The sequence below is a fragment of the Rhinopithecus bieti genome, unplaced genomic scaffold, assembly GCF_001698545.2.
Source record: "Rhinopithecus bieti isolate Rb0 unplaced genomic scaffold, ASM169854v2 scaffold_63942, whole genome shotgun sequence".
Classification (NCBI taxonomy): domain Eukaryota; kingdom Metazoa; phylum Chordata; class Mammalia; order Primates; family Cercopithecidae; genus Rhinopithecus; species Rhinopithecus bieti.
The window spans coordinates 187,549-213,470 of record NW_016824266.1 but is presented as its reverse complement, the minus strand read 5'-3'; the positions used below and the strand labels follow the sequence as shown (position 1 = coordinate 213,470).

Here is a 25,922-nt window from a genome sequence, read left to right as displayed (position 1 = left end):
AATAGCTGGGACTACAGGCGCCCGCGACCTCGCCCGGCTAGTTTTTTTGTATTTTTTAGTAGAGACGGGGTTTCACCGTGTTAGCCAGGATGGTCTCCATCTCCTGACCTCGTGATCCGCCCGTCTGGGCCTCCCAAAGTGCTGGGATTACAGGCTTGAGCCACCGCGCCCGGCCTTATATTTGGTTTTGATATCAGTTTATTTGTGTATAACAAAGAATAAAAACAGCCAAACAGCCCAAATTTTGTTCGAGTACAGTGTAATGGGAGAAAGAAATCCAAATAAGTTGGGAATCTTGACTTTTCCTTTACTCCTGACTAATTTACTTAAGAATTTAATTTTTTATATAAAACTAGTCGATATTATTCTTTCAAAGGGAGTCCCAAATTCTATTATAATCCTATCAACCAACCGTTCCATATTTCTTTTTTTTTTTTTTTTTTTGAGACGGAGTCTTGCTCTGTTGCCAGGCTGGAGTTCAATGGCACTCACTGCAACCTCTATCTCCAGGGTTCAAGCGATTCTCCTCCCTCAGCCTCCTGAGTAGCAGGGATTACAGGCACCCAACACCATGCCCGGCTAGTTTTTTGTTTTTGTTTTTTTTATATATATTTTTAGTAGGATGGGGTTTCACCATGTTGGCCAGAATGGTCTCAATCTCTTGACCTCATAATCCGCCTGCCTCGGCCTCCCAAAGTGCTGGGATTACAGGAATGAGCCACCGTGCCCGGCCAGCCTTCCATATTTCTAACTCACAGTTTTCTCCTAGGATTGAAACTACTCCAAAATTCCCTGCACATATAAATTAAAACATTACTGCATTCTAATATTATCTAGAACCATGAGTGCTGTCTAGGATGAACCAATCCCATGTTTACTTTCTCTTCCTCCCCAAAATCCCAATAAACAGAATTTTTTTTTTTTTTAAAGAAATGTTTTTAACTGGGCTCAGTGGCCCACACCTATAATCCCAGCACTTCAGGAGGCCAAGGTGGGAGGATCACTTGAGCCCACCAATCTGAGGTCAACCTGGGCAACATAATGAGACCCTGTTTCTACAAAATAAAAAAATTGACCAGGTGTGGTGGCACACACCTGTAGTCCCAGCTACTCAGGAGGACCGCATAAGCCCAGGACTTGGAGGCTGCATTGAACTATGATCGTACCACTATACTCCAGCCTGGGCAACAGACAGAGACCCTCTCTGTAAAAAAGAAAAAAAGAAAGAAATATTTTGATAATTTACTAATTACAGCTATGTTAGTCACTGACATTGGTGAAATTTCTACCTGTTTTTTAATTTCCAAAAACTATTCAGCATCAAACTGCCATATGTGTATCAGACATCTTCTACAGCATCCACACTAACTCTAGCTGCTAAGCTCTTTTTTAAGTATTCAACAAGTATCTACTACTCCTGGGCACAGGGTGTTATCCTAGGAGTGGGAAAAGAGGAAAAAAATTTTTAAAAACTCAGATACAGACATGCCTACAAAGGGCTTATGGTCTAGAGGCAAAGGATCAAGAGTTTCCAGAATAAAAAATATACGTTTTGGAGAAGAGGGAACAGGAGAGACACTTTCTGGATGATGTAATATGTGATCAAACCCTTGAAAAATAGGATAAATTTAGACGTAGTCGAGTTTGGAAGAGTAAGGGAGGAAAGGAGTATTCCAGAAGCAAGCATAGTAACAAGAAAACACAAACAAAAAATTCTTCTTAATGCAACACAAAATAGCCCAAGTAGAATAAAGAAATATGCCATGCTTCAGTATTTAGGTAAAGATTATCAGCTTAATAAGAATATGCCTTTTCGTTTACAATAAATTTTATAGGCTGGGTATAGTGGCTGATGCCTGTAATCCCAGCACTTTGGGAGGCCATGGTGGGAGGATTACTTGAGCCCAGAATTCAAGACCAGGCTGGGCAAAAAAGTCAGACCCCGTCTCTATTTTTAAAAACTTAAAATAAAATAAATTTTATAGCATGAATACATAAAGAAAATGAATATTACAAATGAGCTTTTTGATGTAAAAAAATTCATAAAGAATACAGTCAGCCGAGTGCAATGGCTCAAGCCTGTAATCCCAACACTTTGGGAGGCCAAGGCAGGCAGATCACTTCAGGCCAGGAGTTAGAGACTAGCCTGGCCAACATGGTGAAACTCCGTCTCTACTAAAAATACAAAAATTAGCTGGGCATGGTGGCATATGCCTGTAATCCCAGCTACTTGGGAGGCTGAGCGTGAGAATCGCTTGAACCTGGGAAGTGGAGGTTGCAGTGAGCTGAGACTATGCCACTGCACTCCAGCCTGGGCAACAGAGTGAGACTCTGTCTCAAAAAAAAAAAAAAATGTTCATGTTTGTACTATTTATCTAAGCTTTTATATTAATATAACAATTGAAATCTTTCATACTTAAAAAAAAAAAAAATCCAGAAGTCTGAGAGTAGGCAAAACAGGCAACAGCTAATTTACAAAATAATTTAACCTACTTGTAGGCCAGGTGCCGTGGCTCACGCCTGTAATCCCAGCACTTTGGGAGGCCAAGGCGGGCGGATCACCTGAGGTCGGGAGTTTGAGACCAGCCTGTCCAATATGGAGAAAACCTGTCTCTACTAAAAAATACAAAATTAGCCGGGCGTGGTGGCGGGCGCCTGTAGTCCCAGCTACTCGGGAGGCTGAGGCAGGAGAATTGCTTGAACCAAGGAGGCGGAGGTTACGGTGAGCTGAGATGGTGCCACTGCACTCCAGCCTGGGCAACAAGAGTGAAACTCTGCCTCAAAAATAATAATAATAATAATTATTATTATTATTATTTAACCTATTTGTTTGGGCCTCAGAGGTATTTAAACCACTGGCATAATAAAATTTCCATCACTATAATACTTAAATTCCATGAAGTGTCACTGGATCCAGATAACCTCAAAGACATTTTTGTTTAAGAAGATATTCATCAAAGCAGATTAAAAATTAAGCAAACTAAATAATTCCTGATCACTATAACACTGACATAGATCAGTATCAATTTTTTCAAACTATATTTTCATTGCAGAAATTTAATATTAATAAGTATCTTAAATTCAATACCTAAGCTAAATATCCAGAGTAATCTCTCATTTCCTATTCACTCCAACTTTTTTTTTTTTTTTTTCTTGAGACAGAGTCTCGCTCTGTCACCCAGGCTGGAGAGCAGTGGCACGGTCTCAGCTTACTGCAAGCTCCGTCTCCCGGGTTCAAACCATTCTCCTGCCTCAGCCTCCCGAGTAGCTGGGACTACAGGCACTCGCCACCATGCCCGGCTAATTTTTTGTATTTTTTTTAGTAGAAACGGGGTTTCACCATGTTGGCCAGGATGGTCTCAATCTCCTGACCTCGTGATCCGCATGCCTCGGCCTCCCAAAATGCTGGGATTACAGGTGTGAGCCACCGCCACCGGCCAATTTTTTAGTGTCAATCATCAAATCGATTCATCCCATGGATGATACAGTGTAACATAGTGAACACTATAATGGATACGAAAAGACTTATATTTCCGCTATTGCCCAACTTTAGCAACTTAGGCAGATAAATCACTTTACTTCTGGGACCTTCAGTTTTATCAAAAGTAAAACAAGACTAGATAATCTGACTCTACATTCTATAAATTAGCTTTATTTATTTATTTATTTATTTATTTATTTATTTATTTATTTTGAGAGACAGTCTTGCTCTATCACCCAGTCTGAAGTGAGAGCAGTGGCACCATCACGGCTCACTGCAATCTCAACCTCCCAGGCTCAGCTTCCCAAGTAGCTGGAACCACAAGCACGCTCTGCTAATTTTTAAATTTTTTTATAGAGATGGGATCTCACTCTGTTATGTAGGTTGGTCTCAAACTCCTGGCCTCAAGTGGTCCTCTCACCTCAGCCTCCCAAAGTACTAGGATTACAGGCGTAAGCCACTGTGCCCTGCCATTAACATTTTATTTTAACCAATTTTGTTGTTTTTGAGATTGTCATTAAATAAAAGTAACAGCAGCACATATGGAAGAAGCAAACTGTCTGATGAACTCCATAGGAACATCTGCAGTGTTTCATACAGTGTCTAACTTTCAAATGCAAAGAAAAAAAATAGGTTGTATCTGAAGACTATTCTAGTAATATTTTGACCACACAAGCTACCAGGATAGGAAAAAATGGTAGAAGAATAGTGTAAGTGTTCAAGGAAAAATGCCACCAAAAAAAACCCAAAATAAAAAACAGATGCTCCACATACGGTTATTACTACATTACAGAAGCTTTTCATAGTTTTTCAGTGCTCTTAAAAAGGGCAAATAGAAAAAGAAACAAAATGTTTTCTTAACCATTTACATGTATTACATGTATTTTTCACATCCTCAAACCTGGAAAGGACCAAATATAAGATACTCTATGTAGCCGGGCACAGTGGCTCACACCTGTAATCCCAGCACTTTGGGAGGCCAAGGCGGGCAGATTACGAGGTCAGGAGTTCGAGACCAGGCTGACCAACACGGTGAAACCCCATCTCTACTAAAAATACAAAAAGTAGCCAGGCATGGTGGCGCATGCCTGTAATCCCAGCTACTCAGGAGGCTAAGGCAGGAGAAATCACTTGAACCTGGGAGGCGGAAGTTGCAGTGAGCTGAGATCGCACCACTGCACTCCAGCCTGGGTGACAAGAGTGAAACTCTGTCTCAAAGGAAAAAAAAAGATAATCTATAGACTGAGTTATTTGTGAATACAACCGACCTGCTCGACTATACTTTATAACTCTCTAGTATTTACTAGTAGTGTGCCAGAACATAAAAAACACCTCATACTGGTTGAATGAGTAAACAAAATATATGAATCTCTAATCTACAAATAAGACTATACATAATAAATTCTGATCAACCTTTACTAGTTGTTTTGTATCATAGTCTAGTAAAATCCAATATCTGAAGTAAAAGAACAGATGGAACTAAATATGCAAGAGTTGTATCATTCCCAGGCATCAATAAGAATTTGAAATTACAACTAAGATAGATCACAGAATACAATCAAAACCAAATAACCAAAACATATTTTTTAAAAAACAAACAGCCTGACATTCACCTACATCAACCCCCAGTCTATCCAAAGTCCTTTGCCTTCTACAGCAGATAACAAAGGTAAGAAAAGAAAATCTCACCAATTCATAACACAATTTTTTAAAAATGCTTTTAAGGCCGGTTGCAGTGGCTCACCCCTATCATCTTAGCACTTTGGGAGGCTGAGACAGGCAGATCGCTCAAGCCCAGGAGCTGGAGACCAGCCTAGGCAACATGGTTAAACCCTGTCTCTACAAAAAAAAAAAAAAAAAAAATTACCCAGCCATGGTGGCCTGCGCCTGTAGTCCCAGCAACTTGGGGAGGCCAAGGTGGAAGGATCACCTAAGTCCAGAGGTCAAGGCTGCAGTGAGCCACTATACTTCAGCCTGGGCAAAAGAGACCCCATCTCAAAAAAAAAAAAAAAAAAAGCTTTACAAAAGTTACTGACTAATCTAATTTTGCCTATAAGTTAATTTCCATCATTTCATTCTTTTTTGATTAAGAGGATAGGCAAAACACAAATTTTACTGTTTTTTTAAATTCAATTACAAATAAGGCAGGCATGGTGGCTCACACCTGTAATCCCAGCACTTTGGGAGGCCAAGGCGGGCGGATCACGAGGTCAGGAGATAGAGACCATCCTGGCTAACACAGTGAAACCCCGCCTCTACTGAAAATACAAAAAAATTAGCCAGTTGTGGTGGCATGCGCCTGTAGTCCCAGCTACTTGGGAAGCTGAGGCAGGAGAATCGCTTGAACCAGGAGGTGGAGGTTGCAATGAGCCAAGATTGTGCCACTGCACTCCAGCCTGGGAGACACAGCGAGACTCCGTCTCAAAAAAAAAAAAGATAAAATTAGAGAAGGGTCTATCCTGCTCTCAAGAGATAAAATAGGTACATAAATACCTACAAGATTGAAAGTGTAAATGCCACGAGAGATGTGCAGAAAAAGCATTACAGGAGTCCAGAGGGAGCTGTTACCACCTCACAGAAATATAACCCCTTCAATCTGTTTAAAACAATTTGATAACTATTAACTCCCTTTAGGCTCACAATAGCCAACCCTAGGAGAGTAGATGTTTACCTAATATGAAAGATGAGGAAACTGAAGCACAGAAAGGTTGATCAAGTTCCAAAATGTCACATAGTTACAGCAAGAATCAAGATACTTTGTATTATATTTTCTCCGGGGGAGTAGTTCAACATATGGCAAGCCTTTTGTAAAAGGAAAGAGTATTTTAGTATTGTAAGTAATCAGTTCCTACTGGGAGCATTTTATACATAGTTATCTCCACATATACAATTAATCTTGACTTCCATTAACAGGTGTGCTTAAAACAAGGCCAAGCAACTGGGTACTATAAATACTAAAATAAATAAATAAATGTCCACCGGATGTTAACAGAAGAAGAAAAAAAGATACAAGATTTCTCTCTCCAGTAACTTGCGGTTACTTCTTCTGTAATTGTTACCCTTGTCTAAATAACATTCTAAAATTGGTCTGCTCCTGAGCCCGGGCAAGTACAAGTTGGTTCATCCAATAAATATCTTCATGAAAAGGTACATCAAAACATTTCAAAAAGCTATTAAAAATGAAACAATGCCATCAACTCTTCAGTTATCCACAGGACAATCACATGTTACCCAGCATCAGCAGCTATTGATCAAGATACGTTGAACGAATAAATGAATCTTTGTAGGCATTTTTAAATCCCGGGCCTGTTGCTCCTTGCACACTGCCATGTTCAGCCTTCCATCACTGCCTCAGCAGGGTGCACACATGGAATGTAAATTTCAATATAATTAGGATATAATTAGAGAAGCAAATCTGATGCAGGTTTACATACTAATCCCAAAGATTAGAATTACCTATACCACTACTCTCCAAGGTTAACTCTGTTGAAGAGGCACCGCAGCATGCAACATCACATAAAGAAAACTGACACTTCCTGAGCAAATAGTTTTCGTCCATATCACTTATTCCCATCCATTCCTCTAATACATGACTATTCCTGATCCAGCGAATTTGAAGAATTCAGTCTCCTCTCCATAAAGGCTGATTTCACAACTACAGTTTCTCAAATTCCTCTCTCCCCAAAAAGGGGTGCACTCACATACTTCGCTCAAGAAAACACCAACAACAATAAACGGCAGAGGTATAGGGTTCGGATCTTTGCCATCTCCACCAGTACCCAGCCTTCGCCATTACACCCTGAAGCGGTCTGTTAGAAAGGTGAACTAATTTACTCTGCTCGCACTTGTCCATGGCTGTCACCCTCCCTAGCCCCCTTCTACACTCCCAAGTCGGCCACCAACTCCGCCTCAGTGAGCCCAGGCCCGCCACCTGTGCCGGCCCCACCCGGGACCCCGGCTGCCCGCTCTCCTTCGCGGGCCCTGTAGGCTCTGCACGCCCCTCCGCACAGGACACCTCGGGACCAGCCCCGGCCCGGCCACAGCCCATTCTTCCTCCAAACTCCATAAGCCTCCGCTAGCCGAGCCCGAGCTCCGCGCCGCGCCCGGCTCTCCCCTGGGCTACCGAGAAGAAGAGGCCAGGCGGCCAGGACGGGTCCCGACCTGCCCAGGCCTGCGACACTCCCCGCCCGGCGGAGAAACCGTCCCAGCGGCTGCTGCCCCGGGAGACCTCGGAAGCCCCCGGACTAGCAGGAGCCCGGAGGCCGGGGTTGCAGGCGCCAGGGCCTACTCACCGGGAGCTGGCTGAGCGTGGGAGCCGACGTGCGCCCCGGCCTGAGGAGTGGGACGCGGTCCCAGCGCGCGGCCCTACACCGGGACCTCGCTTGGCGCGGCGAGCCGGGCGCTCACTCCAGCCGCCGCCGCCGCCGCCGCTGCTGCTGCTTCGCCACCTTGGCCGCCATCTTGACTCAACCCCTCTCCCTCCCCCCAGCCCGGGGAGCCGCGGCTAAGGCGGCTCCGGCGCCGGCTCCTCCTCCTTCCGGAGAGTTGGGAGACCGACTCCCTCCGCTGGCCGGGCGCCTCTCCTACCTCGGCGGAGCTTCCTGGGTCCCGCCGCGCCCGGTCTCCTCACGTCTCCTCTAGGCCTGGCAGCGGCGGTCTTCTCGGACAGAGACGGGGCCGGGCAGCGCCCAGCCGGATCCAGCGCGGCTGCCATCGCGCCCTGGGCTTGTGCGCCCCCCGCGAGCCAGTCTGTTCTGCGTGCCCGAGGCCTTCCCCAGGCGTGGGAAAAGGAAAAACGCCAGGCCGTGCAAGGGACCCTGCAACCCCTCGGCGGCGGGGCGGCGGCGGCCTCCTCTGTCCGGAGCTGCGGAGAGGGAAGCCGGGTCCCCCTCGTGGCTGGGAGCCGGAGGGGTGCATCTCGACCTGCCCAAGATACTTTCTAGGGCTCTGGCTGGAATTCGCAGCAAGCCCTCACTGAAATACTGGGCAAGGCCGATTTGTCCACGATGTTGCTCCTTAACCTTAAGTTACTTGCAAGAGGAGCCTGTGGCCCTCGCGACTGTTAAGTGCACTCTCAGCCTTACCCTGCTGGGAAAATGACGGTTCCTTGTGACCGCACGCATACTTTCCTTTAGAAAAGCCAGGCCCGACAGGACGCAGTGGGTCACGCTTGTAAATCCCAGCACTTTGGGAGGCCGAGGCCGGCCCATCACTTGAGGTCAGGAGTTCGAGACCAGCCTGACCAAAGTGGAGACACTCCGTCACTACTAAAAATACAAAAATTAACCGGGCGTGGTGGCGCGTGCCTGTAATCCCAGCTACTCGGGAGGCCGAAGTGGGAGAATTGCTTGAACGCGGGAGGCTGAGGTTGCAACGAGCCTAGATCGCGCCACTGCACTACAGCCTGGGCGACCAGAGCCAGATACTGACTCAAAAAAAAGAAAGAAGGGGCCGGGCGCGGTGGCTCACGCCTATAATCCGAGCACTTTGGGAGGCCTAGGCGAGCGGATCACGAGGTCAGGAGTTCGAGACCAGCCTAGTTAATATGGTGACACATCGTCTCTACTAAAAATACAAAAATTAGCAGGGCGTGGTGGCGCACGCCTATAGTCCCAGCTACTCGGGAGGCTGAGGCAGAACAGTCGCTTGAACCCGGGAGACAGAGGTTGCAGTGAGCCGAGATCGCTCAACTGCACTACAGCCTGGCCGACAGAGCCTCTCAAAAAAAAAGAAAAGCCATCCAAAAGTGAGAAGGAAAAACAAAGTTGGTGTAACTGGCTGTTTCGGAAAACTGTCATCCGGATAACGGGCTGTCTCACCCTATAATTACGAGAAAGGCCCGAGTTTTAAGAAATGAGTTCGCAAATGACTTGAAGAAGAGGAAGGCACTCTTCCTACAAGACAAGAAGTGGTAGCTTATATATAAGACGCGTCGTTTTAAAGCGATTGTACAGTGTGGTAGGACTAGGGTAGGAAACTGGACGGCATGGAGACTTCTGTGTTAAAACACAGGAGAACCCTTAACGGTAAAACCTCAAGCTTCCGGAGCATGTCGGCGAGAGGGACTTAACCGCGGAACCCAACATCCCCGGGTGCCGTTTTCCAGCCGAGTCGGGGTCAGAGGTAGCCTTTCCTACTGCGCAGGCTCAATGCTACTTACCCATAATGGAAGCAATGTGGCTCCTGTGTGTGGCGGCGGCGGTCGTGGCGTGGGGCTTCCTCTGGGTTTGGGACTCCTCAGAACGAGTGAAGAGTCGGGAGCAGGGAGGACGGCTGGGAGCCGAAAGCCGGACCCTCCTGGCCATAGCGCACCCTGACGATGAAGCCATGTTTTTTGCTCCCACAGTGCTAGGCTTGGCCCGCCTAAGGCACTGGGTGTACCTGCTCTGCTTCTCTGCAGGTAGGAGGCCATAGGAGGGGCGATGGGAGCCGGGGCTGTGAAAGGGATTTAAGTGCTAACCGATCTCAGTCGCCTTCTTCTCGAAGAGTTTTCCGTAGGGAGCTAAGTGAATACACCGAAGGTCTTACCTCTGACCCCCTCACAGGCTAGGGACAGGAGCGGCTGGCTTACCTGGTGGGTTGGGGGACGTCGGCAGCTCGCGTACTACGCTAGCAGGATTGAGGAGCAGAGGAACAGTTGCGGTTGGTTGCATTCAATACCTGCATTTCCAATGGGAACTCCACCTGTACTTGTTATTCTGTGGAACTTTTTTTTTTATTTGTAGAAGGAGCAAGAATATTGACCTTACGATATAGTACAAGAAACAATCTATACTGTATCATGCCTGCTCAATCCTTAAAGTTAACTTATAATGATAGTGAAAGACCTTCCTGCTGCCTTTAAATGCAACTTGTGCTAGTAACATGCATGTGTCAAACTGAAGAATTAGACAGATGATTACATAGAAAGTAATTTTGTAGGCAATTTTAGAGTTCACCTCCACCCAGCTTTCAGTGAAGGAACCTTTCAAATAATAGATTTTTGTTTACCATAGAGAAAAGATCAAATGACAAAGCAAATATTGACCATCAAGCTGGAATATGATGATTATTGAACAGTTGTATAAATGAAGTAATTGAATTGTACACATACAATGGGTGAATTTTATGGTATGTCAAATTATACCTCAATAAAGCTGTTTTTTAAAATTGCCCATGACCTCTTTTCCCATTTGGTTGTGTGTCTTTCCAATTCTTTTTCTATACAGCTTCTTCACAGAAATCATATTTTATAAAATTTTGTATCATTTTTACTTAACATTACTTTTTCATTTACTTACCAAATACTTATTAAACATTTATGTGCTAGGCCTTATTCTATGCCCTAGGGATACAAAAGTGAATAGATAAGAGCAGTGTCCTCATGAAACTTAAAACATCTACCCATATTAATTAGATCTAAATGTATAGCCTGTTAAATGGCTTCATTGGGATAAATCTTAATCATCCTTTATTGTCTGTACCTTCAGAGGTTTTTTCCTAGTTTATTGCAAAGAGCAGAAAACATCTTTTATGTATTTTATATTATTTCATTAGTATTAATTTCTAAAATTGGCTGTTTTGAGGCTTTGCATGCAAAACACATTCCCAAAAACGATATGCCAATTTACTCTTTTTTTTTTTTTCTTTTTTTTGAGATGGAGTCTCACTCTGTCTCCCAGGCTGGAGTGCAGTGGCACCATCTCGGCTCATTGCAACCTCCACCTCCCGGGTTCAAGTGATTCTCCTGCCTCAGCCTGCCGAGTAGCTGGGTTTACAGGCGCTTGCCACCACACCTGGCTAATGTTTGTACTTTTAGTAGAGATGGGGTTTCACCATATCAGCCAGGCTGGTCTCAAACTCCTGACCTCTAGTGATCCACCTGCCTTGGCCTCCCAAAGTGCTTGGGATTACAAGTGTGAGCCACCATGCCTGGCCTACCTATTTACATTCTTACTGACACTAATGAGAGTATCTGTCTTAATATATTACTTCCTGTAGCATTGACTGATTTTTTTATAAATTTCTTTTTTGTGTGTGTGTGTAAGACAGAGTCTCGCTCTATTGCCCAGGCTGGAGTGCAGTGGCGCAATCTTGGCTCACTGCAAGTTCTGCCTCCTAGGTTCATGCCTTTCTTTCTGGGACTACAGGTGCCGCCACTACACCTGACTAATTTTTTTGTTTTTTTGTTTTTTTTAGTAGAGACGGGGTTTCACTGTGTTAGCCAGGATGGCAATTCTCCTACCTCAGCCTCTCAAATAGCTAGGACTACAGTGTACACCACATGCTGGGCTAATTTTTGTATTTTTAGTGGAGCCGAGGTTTCACCATGATGGCCAGGCTGGTCTCGAACTCCTGACAAGTGATCTGCCCACAGGTGTGAGCCACCACACCCAGCTGGCTAGCTTTTAGTTGTATTTGTATTTTATATTACAACTATAGGAGTCAAATGATAAGCTAGTTTGTTACAAGATCTTCAAGAGAAGCCTAGATTTTATTTGTAAAACATTATAGGTACTGCTCTTTAATAAACTTACCCTTATTTTCAATAGGTTCATAAAAATTTGGGACCACAATTGAAAATTTGTTCAAATAAAAAATATAGGCCGGGCATCGTGGCTCATGCCTGTAATCCAAGCACTTTGAGAGGCCGAGGCGGGCAGATCACGAGGTCAAGAGATCGAGACCATCCTGGCCAACGTATTGAAACCACGTCCCTCCTAAAAATACAAAAATTAGCTGGCTGTGGTGATCTGCGCCTATAGTCCCAGCTACTCGGAAGGCTGAAGCAGGAGAATCGCTTGAACCCGGGAGGCGGAGGTTGCAGTGAGCCGAGATCGTGCCACTGCACTCCAGCCTGGCAACAGAGGGAGACTCCGTCTCAAAATATATATATACATAGAGATATGTATACATATATATGTATAGAGAGAGAGCATGCACTTGGCACTCAATGTTTTTATTGTCTTTCATTATTTCCTCTGAATCCATTTTGTTTTTTCTTGTATGTTATTTATTCTTTATTCGTGTTTTGTTTTTTATTTTTTTATGTTATGTTATGTTATGTTATGTTATGTTATGTTATGTTATGTTATGTTATGTTATTTTGAGACGGAGTCTCACCCTGTCTCTCAGGCTGGAGTGCAGTAGTTCGATCTTGGCTCACTGCAACATCTGCCTCCTGGGTTCAAGTGATTCTCCTGCCTCAGCCTCTCGAGTAGCTGGGATTACAGGCATGCACCACCACACCCAGCCAATTTTGTATTTTTAGTAGAGACGGGGTTTCACCATGTTGTTCAGGCTGGTCTCGAACTCCTGACCTCAAGTGATTCGCCCATATCGGGCTCCCAAAGCGCTGGGATTACAGATGTGAGCCACCGCGCCTAGCCACGTCAGGCTAATTTTTGTATTTTCAGTAGAGACAGGGTTTCACCATGATGGCCAAACTGGTCTCAAACTCCTGACCTCAGGTGATCCGCCTGCCCCGGCCTCCCAAAGTGCTGGGATTACATGCGTGAGCCACCAAGCATGGCCTGTTTGTTTATTTTATGAAACAGGGTCTTGTTCTGTCTAGAGCCTTTCCCCTCCAGACTGCACTGCCAGCTCTCATATCAGGTGACAGAGCAAGACCCTGTCTATAAAATAAACCAAACATGAATAACATACCAGAAAAAATGGTAAGTTGGATTCAGAGGAAATAATGATTACAGCGTGAGCCACTGCTCTGGGCCTAATTTTTAAAATCATTGTTTAAATTCACAAGTCATTCAAACATGTATGGATTAAACATTATTCTGCTGACTTAACATACTAATATGAAAAACAGGAAGCTATTAATTTGTAATATAATGAAAGCTATGATGTTTTGGTGGAGAAAGTACTATGGACACAAAATGGAAAAAAGCATTAAATCTCTTTTCAGGGTTTTAGATTAAGGAAATCTCCAAACTGGTTTTCTTTTGAGCTGGACTTTAAAAATAGGAGTAGATATATATAGGAAGCAAGCGGTAGTAAAGGCATCAGTAACTCTTGGATTCGCATGAATAATTCATTCTAACAAGATCTTCAGTTTAAGGGAAGGGGAGAAGCAGGGAAAAAATAATAATTGCTTTGTTATTGCTGGCTCACATCCTGTCAGCAACTCTATGAGGTAGGTACTATTGTTTTCTCCATTATACAAGTATGGGAACTGAATCACGAAGTTTAACTAACAACCGAAGTGACCAGCTACAGTGTGAAGAAGCCAGGACCCCGTGGTTTTTCTCTGTTCTAAAACCGTTACACCCAATGTGCCTCTCACATTGCCTTGTATGCCTTGTCAGTTGATGAAATATCTAAATTGATTCCCAGTGTATGTTCCAAGGAACATTAGTTCATCAAGCTACTATTTTAAAAAAAGAGGCCAGGCACACCAGTAATCCCAGCACTTTGGGAGGCCGAGGCAGGTGCATCACGTGAGGTCAGGAGTTCCAGACCAGCCTGGCCAACATGGAGAAACCCCATTTGTACTAAAAATACAAAAATTAGCCAGGTGTGGTGGCACACGCCTGTAATCCCAGCTACTTGGGAGGCTGAGACAGGAGAATCGCTTGAACCCAGTAGGCAGAGGTTGCAGTGAGCAGAGATCGTACCACTGCACTCCAGCCTGGGCAATAGACCAAGACTCCAACTCAGAAAGAATAAATAAATAAAATAAAAAGAATGCGTTGGTCAAGTTTGGAGAATAGCCAGATGTGCTATCCTTTATGTAGACGTTTACAGTCTTTATAAGAATATCAACAGCTTCGAGAAGCATTGCTATAAAAAACTTTTACTTGGTTTAATCCAGTATTCCTCCAATTTAGGTGACCACTAAAATACCTACTAATAGATGCATCTGTTATGTAGTAGAATGTCATTGAATATATACCATAGAGAAGTAATATAATCAGTTTTGTGTTTTAGAAAGCTCATTCTTGGCCAGGCACAGTGCCTCATGCCTGTAACCCCAGAACTTTGGGAGGCTGAGGTGGGTGGATCATAAGGTCAGGAGTTCAAGACCAGCCTGGCAAACATGGTGAAACCCCATCTCTACTAAAAATACAAAAATTAGCCGGCCGTGGTGATGGATGCCTGTAATCCCAGCTACTCAGGAGGCTGAGGCAGGAGAATTGCTTGAACCCAGGAGGCCGAGTGCGGTGAGCCAAGATTGCTCCACTGCACTTCAACCTGAGCGACAGAGCTAGACTCTTGTCTCAAAAATAAAAGCTCAGTCTTGGACCAGGTGTGGTGGCTTATGCCTGTAATCCCAACACTTTGGGAGGCCAAAGTGGGAGGATCACTTGAGGCCAGGAGTTCAAGACCAACCTGGTCAACATAGTGACATCCCATCTATTTAAAAAAGAAAAAAAAAAAAAAAAAAAGCTCATTCTGGTGGCAATGTGGAGAATGGTTTGGAAGGAAAGATTGGAGTCAGGAAAACCAATTCAGCCCAGGCTTCTTCTCTAGACTGCACTGCCAGCTCTCATATATTAGATTTCTATGTAATTCTGGTCTGTATACTTTAGTCATTTCAACAACCCTCTCTTAATTACTGCAGCTTATAAAAGCTACACTAGGCCAGCCGTGTTGGCTCACTCCTGTAGTCACAGCACTTTGGGAGACAGAGATGGGTGGATCACTAGTTCAAGAGAGCGAGACCATCCTGGCCAACAGGGTGAAACCCTGTCTCTACTAAAAATATAAAAATTAGCTGGGCATGGTGATGTGCATCTGTAGTCCCAGCTACTCAGGAGACTGAGGCAGGAGAATCACTTGAACCTGGGAGGCGGACGTTGCAGTGAGCCAGGATTGTGCCACTGCACTCCAGCCTGGGTGACAGAGCAAGACTCCGTCTCAGGGAGAAAAAAAAAGCTACACTATATTATGGAAGCGCTATTATCTGATATGAATAGCCTTCTGATTGTTCTTCAGGATATGTTTGCTGCTGTTGACCCTTTTTTGCAAATATCTTTTTTACGTGGAGAGACAGAGCCTCACTTTGTTGCACAGACGATCTACGCTCACTGCAACCTCTGTCTCCTGGATTCAAGTGATTCCCCTGCTTCAGCCTCCCAAGTAGCTGGGACTACAGGCATGCACCACCACGCCCAGCTAATTTTTGTATTTTTAGTAGAGACAGGGTTTTGCCATGTTTGCCAGGCTGGTCTCCAACTCTTGACCTCAGGTGATCTACCCTCCTAGGCCTCCCAAAGTGCTGGGATTACGGATGAGCCACCATGCCCAGCCCCCAAATACATTTTAGAATTAGCTTGGTAATGTTCAAGGAAAAATCTTGCTGACATTTTTTTTCCCCCTTGAGACAGAGTCTCGCTCTGACGTCCAGGCTGGAGTGCAGTGGCGCGATCTCAGCTCACTGCAACCTCCGCCTCCCGGGTTCAAGCAATTCTCCTGCCTCAACCTCCCAAGTAGCTGGGACTACCAGCATGTGCCACCATGCCCGGCTAACTTTTTTGTATTTTTAGCAGAGATGGGGTTTCACTGTGTTAGCCAGGATGGTCTCGATCTGAGCTTGTGATCCACCTGCCTCGGCCTCACAAAGTGCTGGGATTACAGGCATGAGCCACATTGCACAGCGCTTGCTGGCATTTTTATTGGAATTTCACTGACTCTACTGATTAATAAAAGGAGAACTGACATTTCCAATATAAAGTCTTTCTGTCTCTGATATTATGGTATGCTTCCATTTATTATATGTTGGCCTTTTTTACTGTCTGTTAATAGTTTTATAATTAATGTCTTAAATATGTATATTGAGATGATTATGTCATTGTGTCCATTAATCTGTTCTTATGTGTAGACATTCCTTTTGCAAATATAGTCTGTTACTTTCTCATACTTCAGTATCTTCTTTAATTTCTTTAACTATATTAAACATTTATATCTGCTTTTAATAATTCCAGTTTCTGCAGTCTGTATATCTGAATCTGTTCTTTGTTCTAGTAATTCATTCTGGGTGACTTGGTTCCATGTGTATTTTGTGATTTTTTTTTTAATGTAAGCACGTTTTTTTTTTTCTTTCTTTCTTTTTTTTTTTTTTTTGAGATGGAGTCTTGCTCTGTCACCCAGGCTGGAGTGCAGTGGCGCGATCTCGACTCACTGCAAGTTCTGCCTCCCAGGTTCACGCCATTCTCCTACCTCAGCCTCCCAGGTAGCTGGAACTATAGGCACCCGCCACCATGCCCGGCTAATTTTTTGCATTTTTTTTTTTTTTTTTTTTAGGTAGAGACAGGATTTCACTGTGTTGGCCAGGATGGTCTTGATCTCCTGACCTGGTGATCCACCTGCCTCAGCCTCCCAAAGTGCTGGGATTACAGGCGTCAGCCACTGTGCCCAGCCTTTTTTTTTTTTTTTTTTTTTTTTTTTTGCACATGTTTCTTAGAACCATATTTGTGGTAATATTTTGGTGATATGCTTTAGCTTCAGCCAGGTAGCTAAGGGCACTACTTACCTCTGATCACTCTAAAATTTTAGATTGAGATTTTTTCAGGCCACAGGGTCATATAAATTCAAGGATCTAACCCAAGAACATTCATTGTGGAATGCTGTGTAACAAATTGTCTCAAAACCGTGTGGCTTAAAACCATAATTAAATCTTTTCAGCCTGTGTGCTGGCACACACCTATAATCCTGACACTTTCTGAGGCTGAGGCAGGAGGATCGCTTAACCCAAGAGTTCAGCCTGGGCAACATAGCCAGACCAGGAGAAAAAAAAAAAAAGCCGGTCTTGGTGGCACCTGTATGTAGTCTCAGCTACTTGGGAGGCTGAGGTAGAGGAATACTTGAGCCCAGGAGTTTGTGACTACAGTGAGCTATGATGATCATGCCCTATAGACTGAGACCCTGTCTCAAAAACAAAACAAGAAAAACCAATCACCTTTTTTCTCATGGTTTCAGACAAAGTATACTTGTCTCTGCCTCACAATGTTTAGTACCTCATTTGGAGAACCCAAAGAGTAGGGACTGGAATCACCTGAATACTCGTTCACTTATATATCTGGCTGTCAGCTGGGGACTTTGCTACAGATGTCAGCCAGAACATCCACATATGGTATATCCATGTGACTTGGGCTTCCTCACAACCTGGTGGCTGAGTTCTTGGGCAAGTGTCCTAAGAAAGAACCTGTGCTAGGGATAACCATATTTCCTTTCAGGACCTATCCTTGAAAATCATGCAGTATCATAAGCCACATCCAGGTTCAAGGAGAGAATTAGATTCCACCTCCTAATGGGGAATGTAGACATTCTAGAAGTGCGTGTGGGACTAGAAATATTGCTCTCGCTACTTTTGGAAAATACAGTCTATCACACCAAGTAAAGGAGAGTATGTGGTTAGCAATTCTTAGGCGGTGACATTTTGTCTTATTTTCCCTTCTGCTAGAACCAAGCCTACAGATAGGATGTAGCCCTACCATATCTGTCTAGGGCAAGTTTTTTCCTGGTTCATCCAGAGAAGGTGTTGCCTTTTGAAGGTCCTGTCTTTATGTGGATGTCTCCTTATTTGTGTCCAAGCTTTCTCTCCTGCTCCCCTGACTTTAGGCCACCAAGGATATGCAGATGTTCACAAAGTGTTCTGGGTCAGCCCCATAATACCTCTCAGGATTCATGTCTTCCTATTGTTTTAGTCCATCAAGGATATCCCTTATGTTCCTACTAGTTAAACCATGCATTCCAGAACATGTTTGCCTTTTATCTCACGTGTTCAAGTGTTCATCCTGAGGGTTTCTCTGCATATCTGATTTGCCATGTTGCCTAAATAGAACTTATGAGGTTATTTTTAATATTGCTTTTTTTTTAGACAGAGTCTCCCTCTGTCACCTAGGCTGGAGTGCAGTGGCACGATCTCAGCTCACTGCAACCTCCACCTCCTGGTTTCAAGTGATTCTCCTGCCTCACCTTCCCGAGTAGCTGGGATTACAGGCACGCGCCACCCTCATAACCAGCTAATTTTGGTATTTTTGTAGAGCCAGGATTTGGCCAGGGTGGTCTCAAATTCCTGACCTCAAGTAATCCACCCGCCTTGGCCTCCTAAAGTGCTGGGATGACAGGCATGAGCCACCATGCCAGGCTTTAATATTGCTTTTAATCATTAATAATTCTTCAAAGTTTTTTTTTTTTTTTTTTTGGAGATGGAGTCTGGCTCTGTCGCCCAGGCTGGAGTGCAGTGATGCAATCTCGGTTCACCACAACCTCTGCCTCCCAGGTTCAAGCAATTCTCCTGCCTCAGCCTCCCAAGTTGCTGGGACTACAGGCGCACACCACCACGCCCGGCTAATTTTTTGTATTTTAGTAGAGACGGGGCTTCGCCATGTTGCACAGGCTAGTCTCAAACTCCTGAGCTCAGGCAATCTGCCCGCCTCGGCCTCCCAGAGTGCTAGGATTACAGGCGTGAGCCACCGCACCTGACCCAAAGTTTTTCATATTGAGATATATTTAGATCTAGCCTCAAAGTGTTAGTCTTGTCTTTCTAACTCTGTTCTTTCCAACTCAATATCTTTGGAATTTTTTTAAAATATGATTTTAAGTATTGACTGCATCCTGTAAAGAATGGAATAGACTGGGGCTGGCCACTGTGACTCAGGCCTGTAATCCCAGCACTTTGGCAGGCTGAGGTGGGTGAATCACTTGACGCCAAGAGTTCAAGACCAGCCTGGCCAACATGGCGAAACTCCGTCTCTACTAAGAATACAAAAATTAGCCAGGTGTGGTGGCACAAGCCAGTATTCCCAGCTATTCAGGAGGCCGAGGCAGGAGAATCACTTGAACCTGGGAGGTGGAGGTTACAGTGAACAAGATTATGCCACTGCACTCTAGCCTACAAGGCAGAGCAAGACCCTGTCTCAAAAAAAAAAGAATGAAATGGGCAGTGGCTCATGCCTGTAATGTCAGCACTTTGAGGCCAAGGCAGGACAATCACTTGAGCCCAGCAGTTCAAGACCAGCCTGGGCAACATAGTGAGACATCGTCTCTGAAAAAAAAAAAAAAAAAAAAACTAGCCGAGCATGGTGGCGTGTGCCTGGGGTCTCAGCTACTCGGGAAGCTGAGATGGGAGGATAGCTTGAGCCAGAGGTTAAGACTGCATTGAGCTGTGATAGCACCACTGCACTCCAGCCTGGGTGACAAAAGAAAAAAAAAAGTGGAATAAATTAGTAATGGAATAAATTGTTCTCAAACTCCTGATCTCAAGTGATCCATCCACCTTGGCCTCCCAAAGTGCTAGGATTATAGGCGTGAGCCACCACACCCGGTGAAAGGTAGCAATTTCTTTTTTTTTTTTTTTTGAGATGGAGTCTTGCTCTGTCACCCAGGCTGGGGTGCAGTGGCCGGATCTCAGCTCACTGCAAGCTCCGCCTCCTGGGTTCCCGCCATTCTCCTGCCTCAGCCTCCCAAGTAGCTGGGAATACAGGCGCCCGCCACCTCACCCGGCTAGTTTTTTTTTTTGTAATGTTTAGTAGAGACGGGGTTTCACCGTGTTAGCCAGGATGGTCTCGATCTCCTGACCTCGTGATCCGCCCGTCTCGGCCTCCCAAAGTGCTGGGATTACAGGCTTGAGCCACCGCGCCCGGCCGAAAGGTAGCAATTTCATTAGTAAGAGTCGATATGAATGTAATCCTTTTGGGAATAATGAGAAATGACACTACTCGCAAGTATGGCTATATTGGCTGATAATATCATGTGACAGTGTTTCTTGATCTGCAGAGATATGTGCTCAGTTTTCTTCTTAANCCGTCTCGGCCTCCCAAAGTGCTGGGATTACAGGCTTGAGCCACCGCGCCCGGCCGAAAGGTAGCAATTTCATTAGTAAGAGTCGATATGAATGTAATCCTTTTGGGAATAATGAGAAATGACACTACTCGCAAGTATGGCTATATTGGCTGATAATATCATGTGACAGTGTTTCTTGATCTGCAGAGATATGTGCTCAGTTTTCTTCTTAAATTTTTTTTTTTTTTTTTTTTTTTTTTTTTTTTTTTTGAGACGGAGTCTCGCTCTGTTGCCCAGGCTAGAGTGCAGTGGCCGGATCTCAACTCACTGCAAGCTCCACCTTCCGGGTTCACACCATTCTCCTGCCTCAGCCTCCCAAGTAGCTGGGACTACAGGCGCCCGCCACCTCGCCCGGCTAGTTTTTTTGTTTGTTTGTTTGTTTGTATTTTTAGTAGAGACGGGGTTTCACCGTGTTAGCCAGGATGGTCTCGATCTCCTGACCTCGTGATCCGCCCGTCTCGGCCTCCCAAAGTGCTGGGATTACAGGCTTGAGCCACCGCGCCCGGCCTCTTCTTAATTTTCTTTTCTTTTTTTTTTTAATTTGAGACGGAGTTTTCCTCTTGTTGCCCAGGCTAGAGTACAATGGCATGATCTCAGTTCACTGCAACTTCTGCCTCCCAAATTCAAGCTATTCTCCTGCCTCAGCCTCCCGAGTGACTGGGATTACAGGCATGCGCCACCACGCCCGGCTGATTTTGTATTTTTAGTAGAGACAGGGTTTCTCCATGTTGGTCAGACTGGTCTCGAACTCCTGACCTCAGGTGATCCGCCCACTTTGGCCCCCCAAAGTTTGGGATTACAGGTGTGAGCCACTGCGCCCGGCCTTTTTAATTTTTTTATCTTAATGATCCTTTAAAAAGTTGTTGAAGAATTTTAAAGACAATTTCTGTCTTATAGGGATAACGCCTGTAATCCCAGCAATTTCATAATTGAAAGATTTTATTCATTGAGAATCCAGTTTTTAATATTACTTAAATTGTGTTAAGACATACATAACAAGAACTTACCATTTTAAACTTTTTTTTTTAGATGGAGTTTCACTCTTGTTGCCCAGGCTAGAGTGCCATGGCGTGATCTCGGCTCACTGCAACCTCCGCCTCCTAGGTTCAAGCAATTCTCCTGCCTCACCCTTCTGAGTAGCTAGGATTACAGGTGCCCACCACCATGCCCAGCTAATTTTTTATATTTTTATTAGAGACAGGGTTTCACCATGTTGGCCAGGCTTGTCTTGAACTCCTGACCTCAGGTGATCTACCTGTCTCGGCCTCCCAGAGTACTAGGATTACAGGCATGAACCACTGCGCCTGGCAATTTTAAACACTTTAAGTGTTCAATTCCATGGCAGTAAGCACTTTCATAGTATTATGTAACCTTGACCACTATTTCATCATCCCAAATAGAAACTCTACACCCATTTAGCATACCTTATCCCCTCCTCTCCCCAGCCTCTGGTAACCACCATTATTTCTATATCTATGAATTTGTCTATTCTAGGTAACTTGAATAAGTGGAATCATATAATAATTGTTATTTTATGCCTGGCTTATGTTAATTAACATACTGTTTTCAAAGTTCATCCATATGGTGGCATGTATCAGAACTTCATTTCTGGTTGAGCTCAGTGACTCACACCTGTAATCCCAGCACTTTGGGAGGCCAAAGTGGAAGGATCCCTTGAGACCAGGAGTTCAAGACCAGTCTGGGCAGCATAGTGAGATTTCGTCTTTACAAAAAATAAAAATAAAAAAATTAGCCAAGCTGGGTGGCAAGTGCCTGTAGTCCCAGCTACTTGGGAGGCTGAAGTGGGAGAATCCCTTAAATCCAGGAGGTCAAAGCTGCAGTAAGCTTTGATCAGTCTGCTGCATTCTGGCCTGGGTGACAGAGCAAGTCCCTGTCTCAAAAAAAAAACTTCATTTCTTTTTATGGCTTTATTATTCCATTGTATCTATATATATACACACTACATTTTGTTTATCATTCATCTAATGATAGGCACTTGGTTATTTCCAATTTGGGGCTATTAGGAATAATGCTTCTATGGACATCGGTGTACAAGTATTGATTTGAGTACCAGTTTTCCTTTTTTTTTTTTTGAGTATAATTGCTGAGACATATGGTAATTCTATATTTAATTTTTTTGAGAATTGACAAACTGTTTTCTGCAGCAACTGTACAGTTTTACATTCCCACCAGCAATTAACTATGGTTCCAGTTTCTCCACATCTTTGTCAACATTTGTAATTTTCCATTTTTTGGACTATAGTCATCCTAGTAAGTGTGCAGTGATGATGTCACATTGTGGTTTTTATTTTCATTTCCCTAATGACTAATAATGATGAGCATCTTTTCACATGCTTATTGGCCATCTATATATCTTCGTTAGAGAATACCTGTTCAAGTCTTTTGCCCATTTTCTGATTCTAGTTTCATTTTTAAGTCATAATTTCTTTGTTTTTTTGAGACGGAGTCTCGCTCTGTTGCCAGGCTATAGTGCAGTGGCATGATCTCGGCTCACTGCAACCTCCACCTCCTGAGTTCAAGAGATTCTCTGCCTTAACCTCTTGAGTAGCTGGGAATATAGGTACCTGCCACCATGCCCAGCTAATTTTTGTATTTTTAGTAGAGATGGGATTTCACTGTGTTGGCCAGGATGGTCTCAATCTCTTGACCTCGTGATCCGCCCGCCTCGGCCTCCCAAAGTGCTGGGATTACATACGTGAGGCACTGCGCCCGGCCAAGTCATGATTTCTTAGACTGGGTTCTGTGGACATATCCTAACAGAAGGGGATCCAGCTCTCTTAGTTTCAGCTTCCTTTGGGAACCCAGGCCTCTGGGCTCCAGTAACACTACCTCCTTCCTTCACCTCACCAACCAAGGGTTGGTAGTCACTTCTAGCTATCTCTGAACTCTGGATTACTTCACTGTTTTGTTTGACCCTTAGATCCTCCAACAGTTATGTGTCAAAATCTTTGCATTAAATTCTTGCTGTTGTAACTATTTGATGTGGTTTCTGTTACCCTGGATAGATCTTGACATAGCATCTAAATTCCCTCGTTTTATAGGGGAAGAAACTTGTACCATTTTGTCTTCCAAATACATTTTAGAATTACTTGGTCATGTTAAAGGAAAAACCTTGCAGCTATTCCTTCCCATAACATACTTCTCAGTCGTAACTAGCAATCTAGCAGTCATAATCACTTTTTGAGTTGGAGTCTCACTCTGTTACCAGGCTGGAGTGCAGTGGCACAATCTCAGCTCACTGCAACTTCTGCTTTCTGGGTTCAAGCATTTCTCCTGCCTCAGCCTCCCAAGTAATTACGGGCTGGGATTACAGGCCTGAGCCACCGCGCCCAGCCTCATAATCACATTTAATACAAAGTAAAGTCACATTGTAAAGACGCAAATTTTACATCACAATGTATAAAAGTAAAACTTTTTTAAATAATAAAGAAATTAAAGAATTTCTCCAAATTCACATAGTTAGTAAAAGACCAGATAGTGTTGGGACCATGATGCCTTCATGCCCAGTCCACTTCTTGTTCTAACAAATTAAAACTTCCCAGGTTGGAGTGGGAGAGGAGCTTTTTTTCCTTTATTATTTATTTTTTTGGGGGGTAGAGAGAGGTCTTGCTATATTCCCCAGCCTGGTCTTAAATTCCTGGCCTCAAACAATGTTCTCACCTTCCACAGTGGTGGAAGCTGGGATTACAGGCATGAGCCAGCTTCTTACTGATTTATTTTCTTTTTCTTTTTCTTTTTTTTTTGTTTGAGACACAGGGTCTCACACTGTCATCCAGGCTATAGTACAGTGGTGTGGTCATGGTTCACTATAGCCTGGAACTTCCAGGCTTAAGCAGCCTCCCGAGTAGGTCAGACTACAGGCGTGAACCACCATGCCCAGCTAATTTTTAAAATTTTTCTTTTGTAAAGACACTATGTTGACCAGGCTGGTTTTGAACTCCTTGCCTCAAGTGATCCTCTTGCCACAGCCTTCCAAAGTGCTGGGACACTTTGCCACTATGCCCAGCTTTGATTTTTTTTTAACCGTATAAATCTATTACCTATTTAGAATAAATTAATTTTAAATTTTTTAAGTAAAATAAAAATGTTTACCTTTATAAATTATAATGTATACATTTGAGTCTTTACAAAATGTCTTTACTTTGTATTAAATGTGATTATGATTGCTAGTTATGACTGAGAAGTATGTTATGGGAAGACTACTAAGCATACAATTGTGCATGAGCTTATACACACACGCATAATGTAGTTCTACATCTAGAAATTACATTAATTTTATCATTTTCTGTTTCCTAGAATAATGGTCTCAAAACTCTTTGGTCACATTTTCCTATCGGTAAAAAATGTTGAGCATATACTACCATTATATGTATATGTATTTACAATATATCATAAGTATATGGACTAATGTGTACATTAAAAACACTAACAAAAACTTACATTTATAAAAAACAGAGTAAACAAATTAGGGGGAGATGGCCGAGCACTGTGGTTCACTGTAATCCCTTCAGTTTGGGAGGCCGAGGTGGGTGGATCACCTGAGGTCAGGAGTTCAAGACCAGCCTGGCCAACATAATGAAATCCTGTCTCTACTAAAAATACAAAAATTAGCCAGGCGTGGTGGCAGGCACCTGTAAACCCAGCTACTCAGGAGGCTGAGGCAAGAGAGTCACTTGCACCCGGGAGGCAGAGGTTACAGTGAACTGAGATCACACCACTGTACTCCAGCCTGGACAATAAGAGCAAAACTCTGTCTCAAAAAAAAAAAAAAAAGAAAAGAAAAGAAAAGAAAAGAAAATTAGGGGGAGACATCCTAATGCTTTTCCTCCACCACCCCCGAAAGATTATTTTGTGCATCCCAGGATGCACCCATCTTACTTGGACATTGTTCTAGAATGTATCAGTTAAAAGCTGCTGAAGGATCTCAGACATGTGTTCTGTTGAAGTGCCTACATGTTCACCAAACTTATTGAAAACAGTTAAAATGGTCCTTGACTTCAACTTCCAGAACTGTTATAAGTTCCTTAGTTCAAACACAAAGCAATAAAACTGGCCCCAATAAAACACATTAGCCTCAATTCTAAGCAGTTTCTCATAACCATAATCATAGACTAATGTGCACAGCCTTTGAACTTAGCAATTGCAATACTAATGTACATGAGACTATCACCAAAAATCAAGTCATCTAGGGAGCAAAAAAATGGGAGAGGGTATGTATAGAGATTTGAGGGAAACCCAAAATATACACAAAATGTTTTCTTTTCTTTTCTTTTCTTTTTTTTTTTTTTAAGACGGAGTCTCACTCTGTCACCCAGGCTGGAGTGCAGTGGCCGGATCTCAGCTCACTGCAAGCTCCACCTCCCAGGTTCACGCCATTTTCCTGCCTCAGCCTCCCGAGTAGCTGGGACTACAGGCGCCTGCCACCTCGCCCGGCTAGTTTTTTGTATTTTTTAGTAGAGATGGGGTTTCACCGTGTTAGCCAGGATGGTCTTGATCTTGTGACCTTGTGATCCGCCCGTCTCAGCCTCCCAAAGTGCTGGGATTACAGGCTTGAGCCACCGCACCCGGCCACAAAATGTTTATGACAAAAAAAAAAAAAAAAAAAAAAAAAAAAAAAAAAAAAAAAAGAAAGAGGAAG

General features: G+C 43.8%; 2 protein-coding genes across 3 annotated transcripts in view; one reads left to right on the top strand and one right to left on the bottom strand.

The window, feature by feature from the left end:
- Positions 1–8,017, bottom strand: part of NCOR1 (nuclear receptor corepressor 1) — a 197,874-nt gene extending 189,857 nt beyond the window's left edge. Inside the window, 1 exon segment of the mRNA XM_017862217.1 lies at positions 7,774–8,017. The gene's annotated coding sequence lies outside the window, so the exon portion shown is untranslated.
- A 1,160-nt stretch (positions 8,018–9,177) lies between these two features.
- Positions 9,178–25,922, top strand: part of PIGL (phosphatidylinositol glycan anchor biosynthesis class L) — a 136,972-nt gene continuing 120,227 nt past the window's right edge. For both annotated transcript variants that reach the window (XM_017862215.1, XM_017862216.1), the window contains exon 1: positions 9,178–9,881. In XM_017862215.1, the coding sequence (XP_017717704.1) occupies positions 9,647–9,881 (235 nt within the window). In that variant the 5' untranslated portion in view covers positions 9,178–9,646. The remainder of the gene's footprint in view (positions 9,882–25,922) is intronic.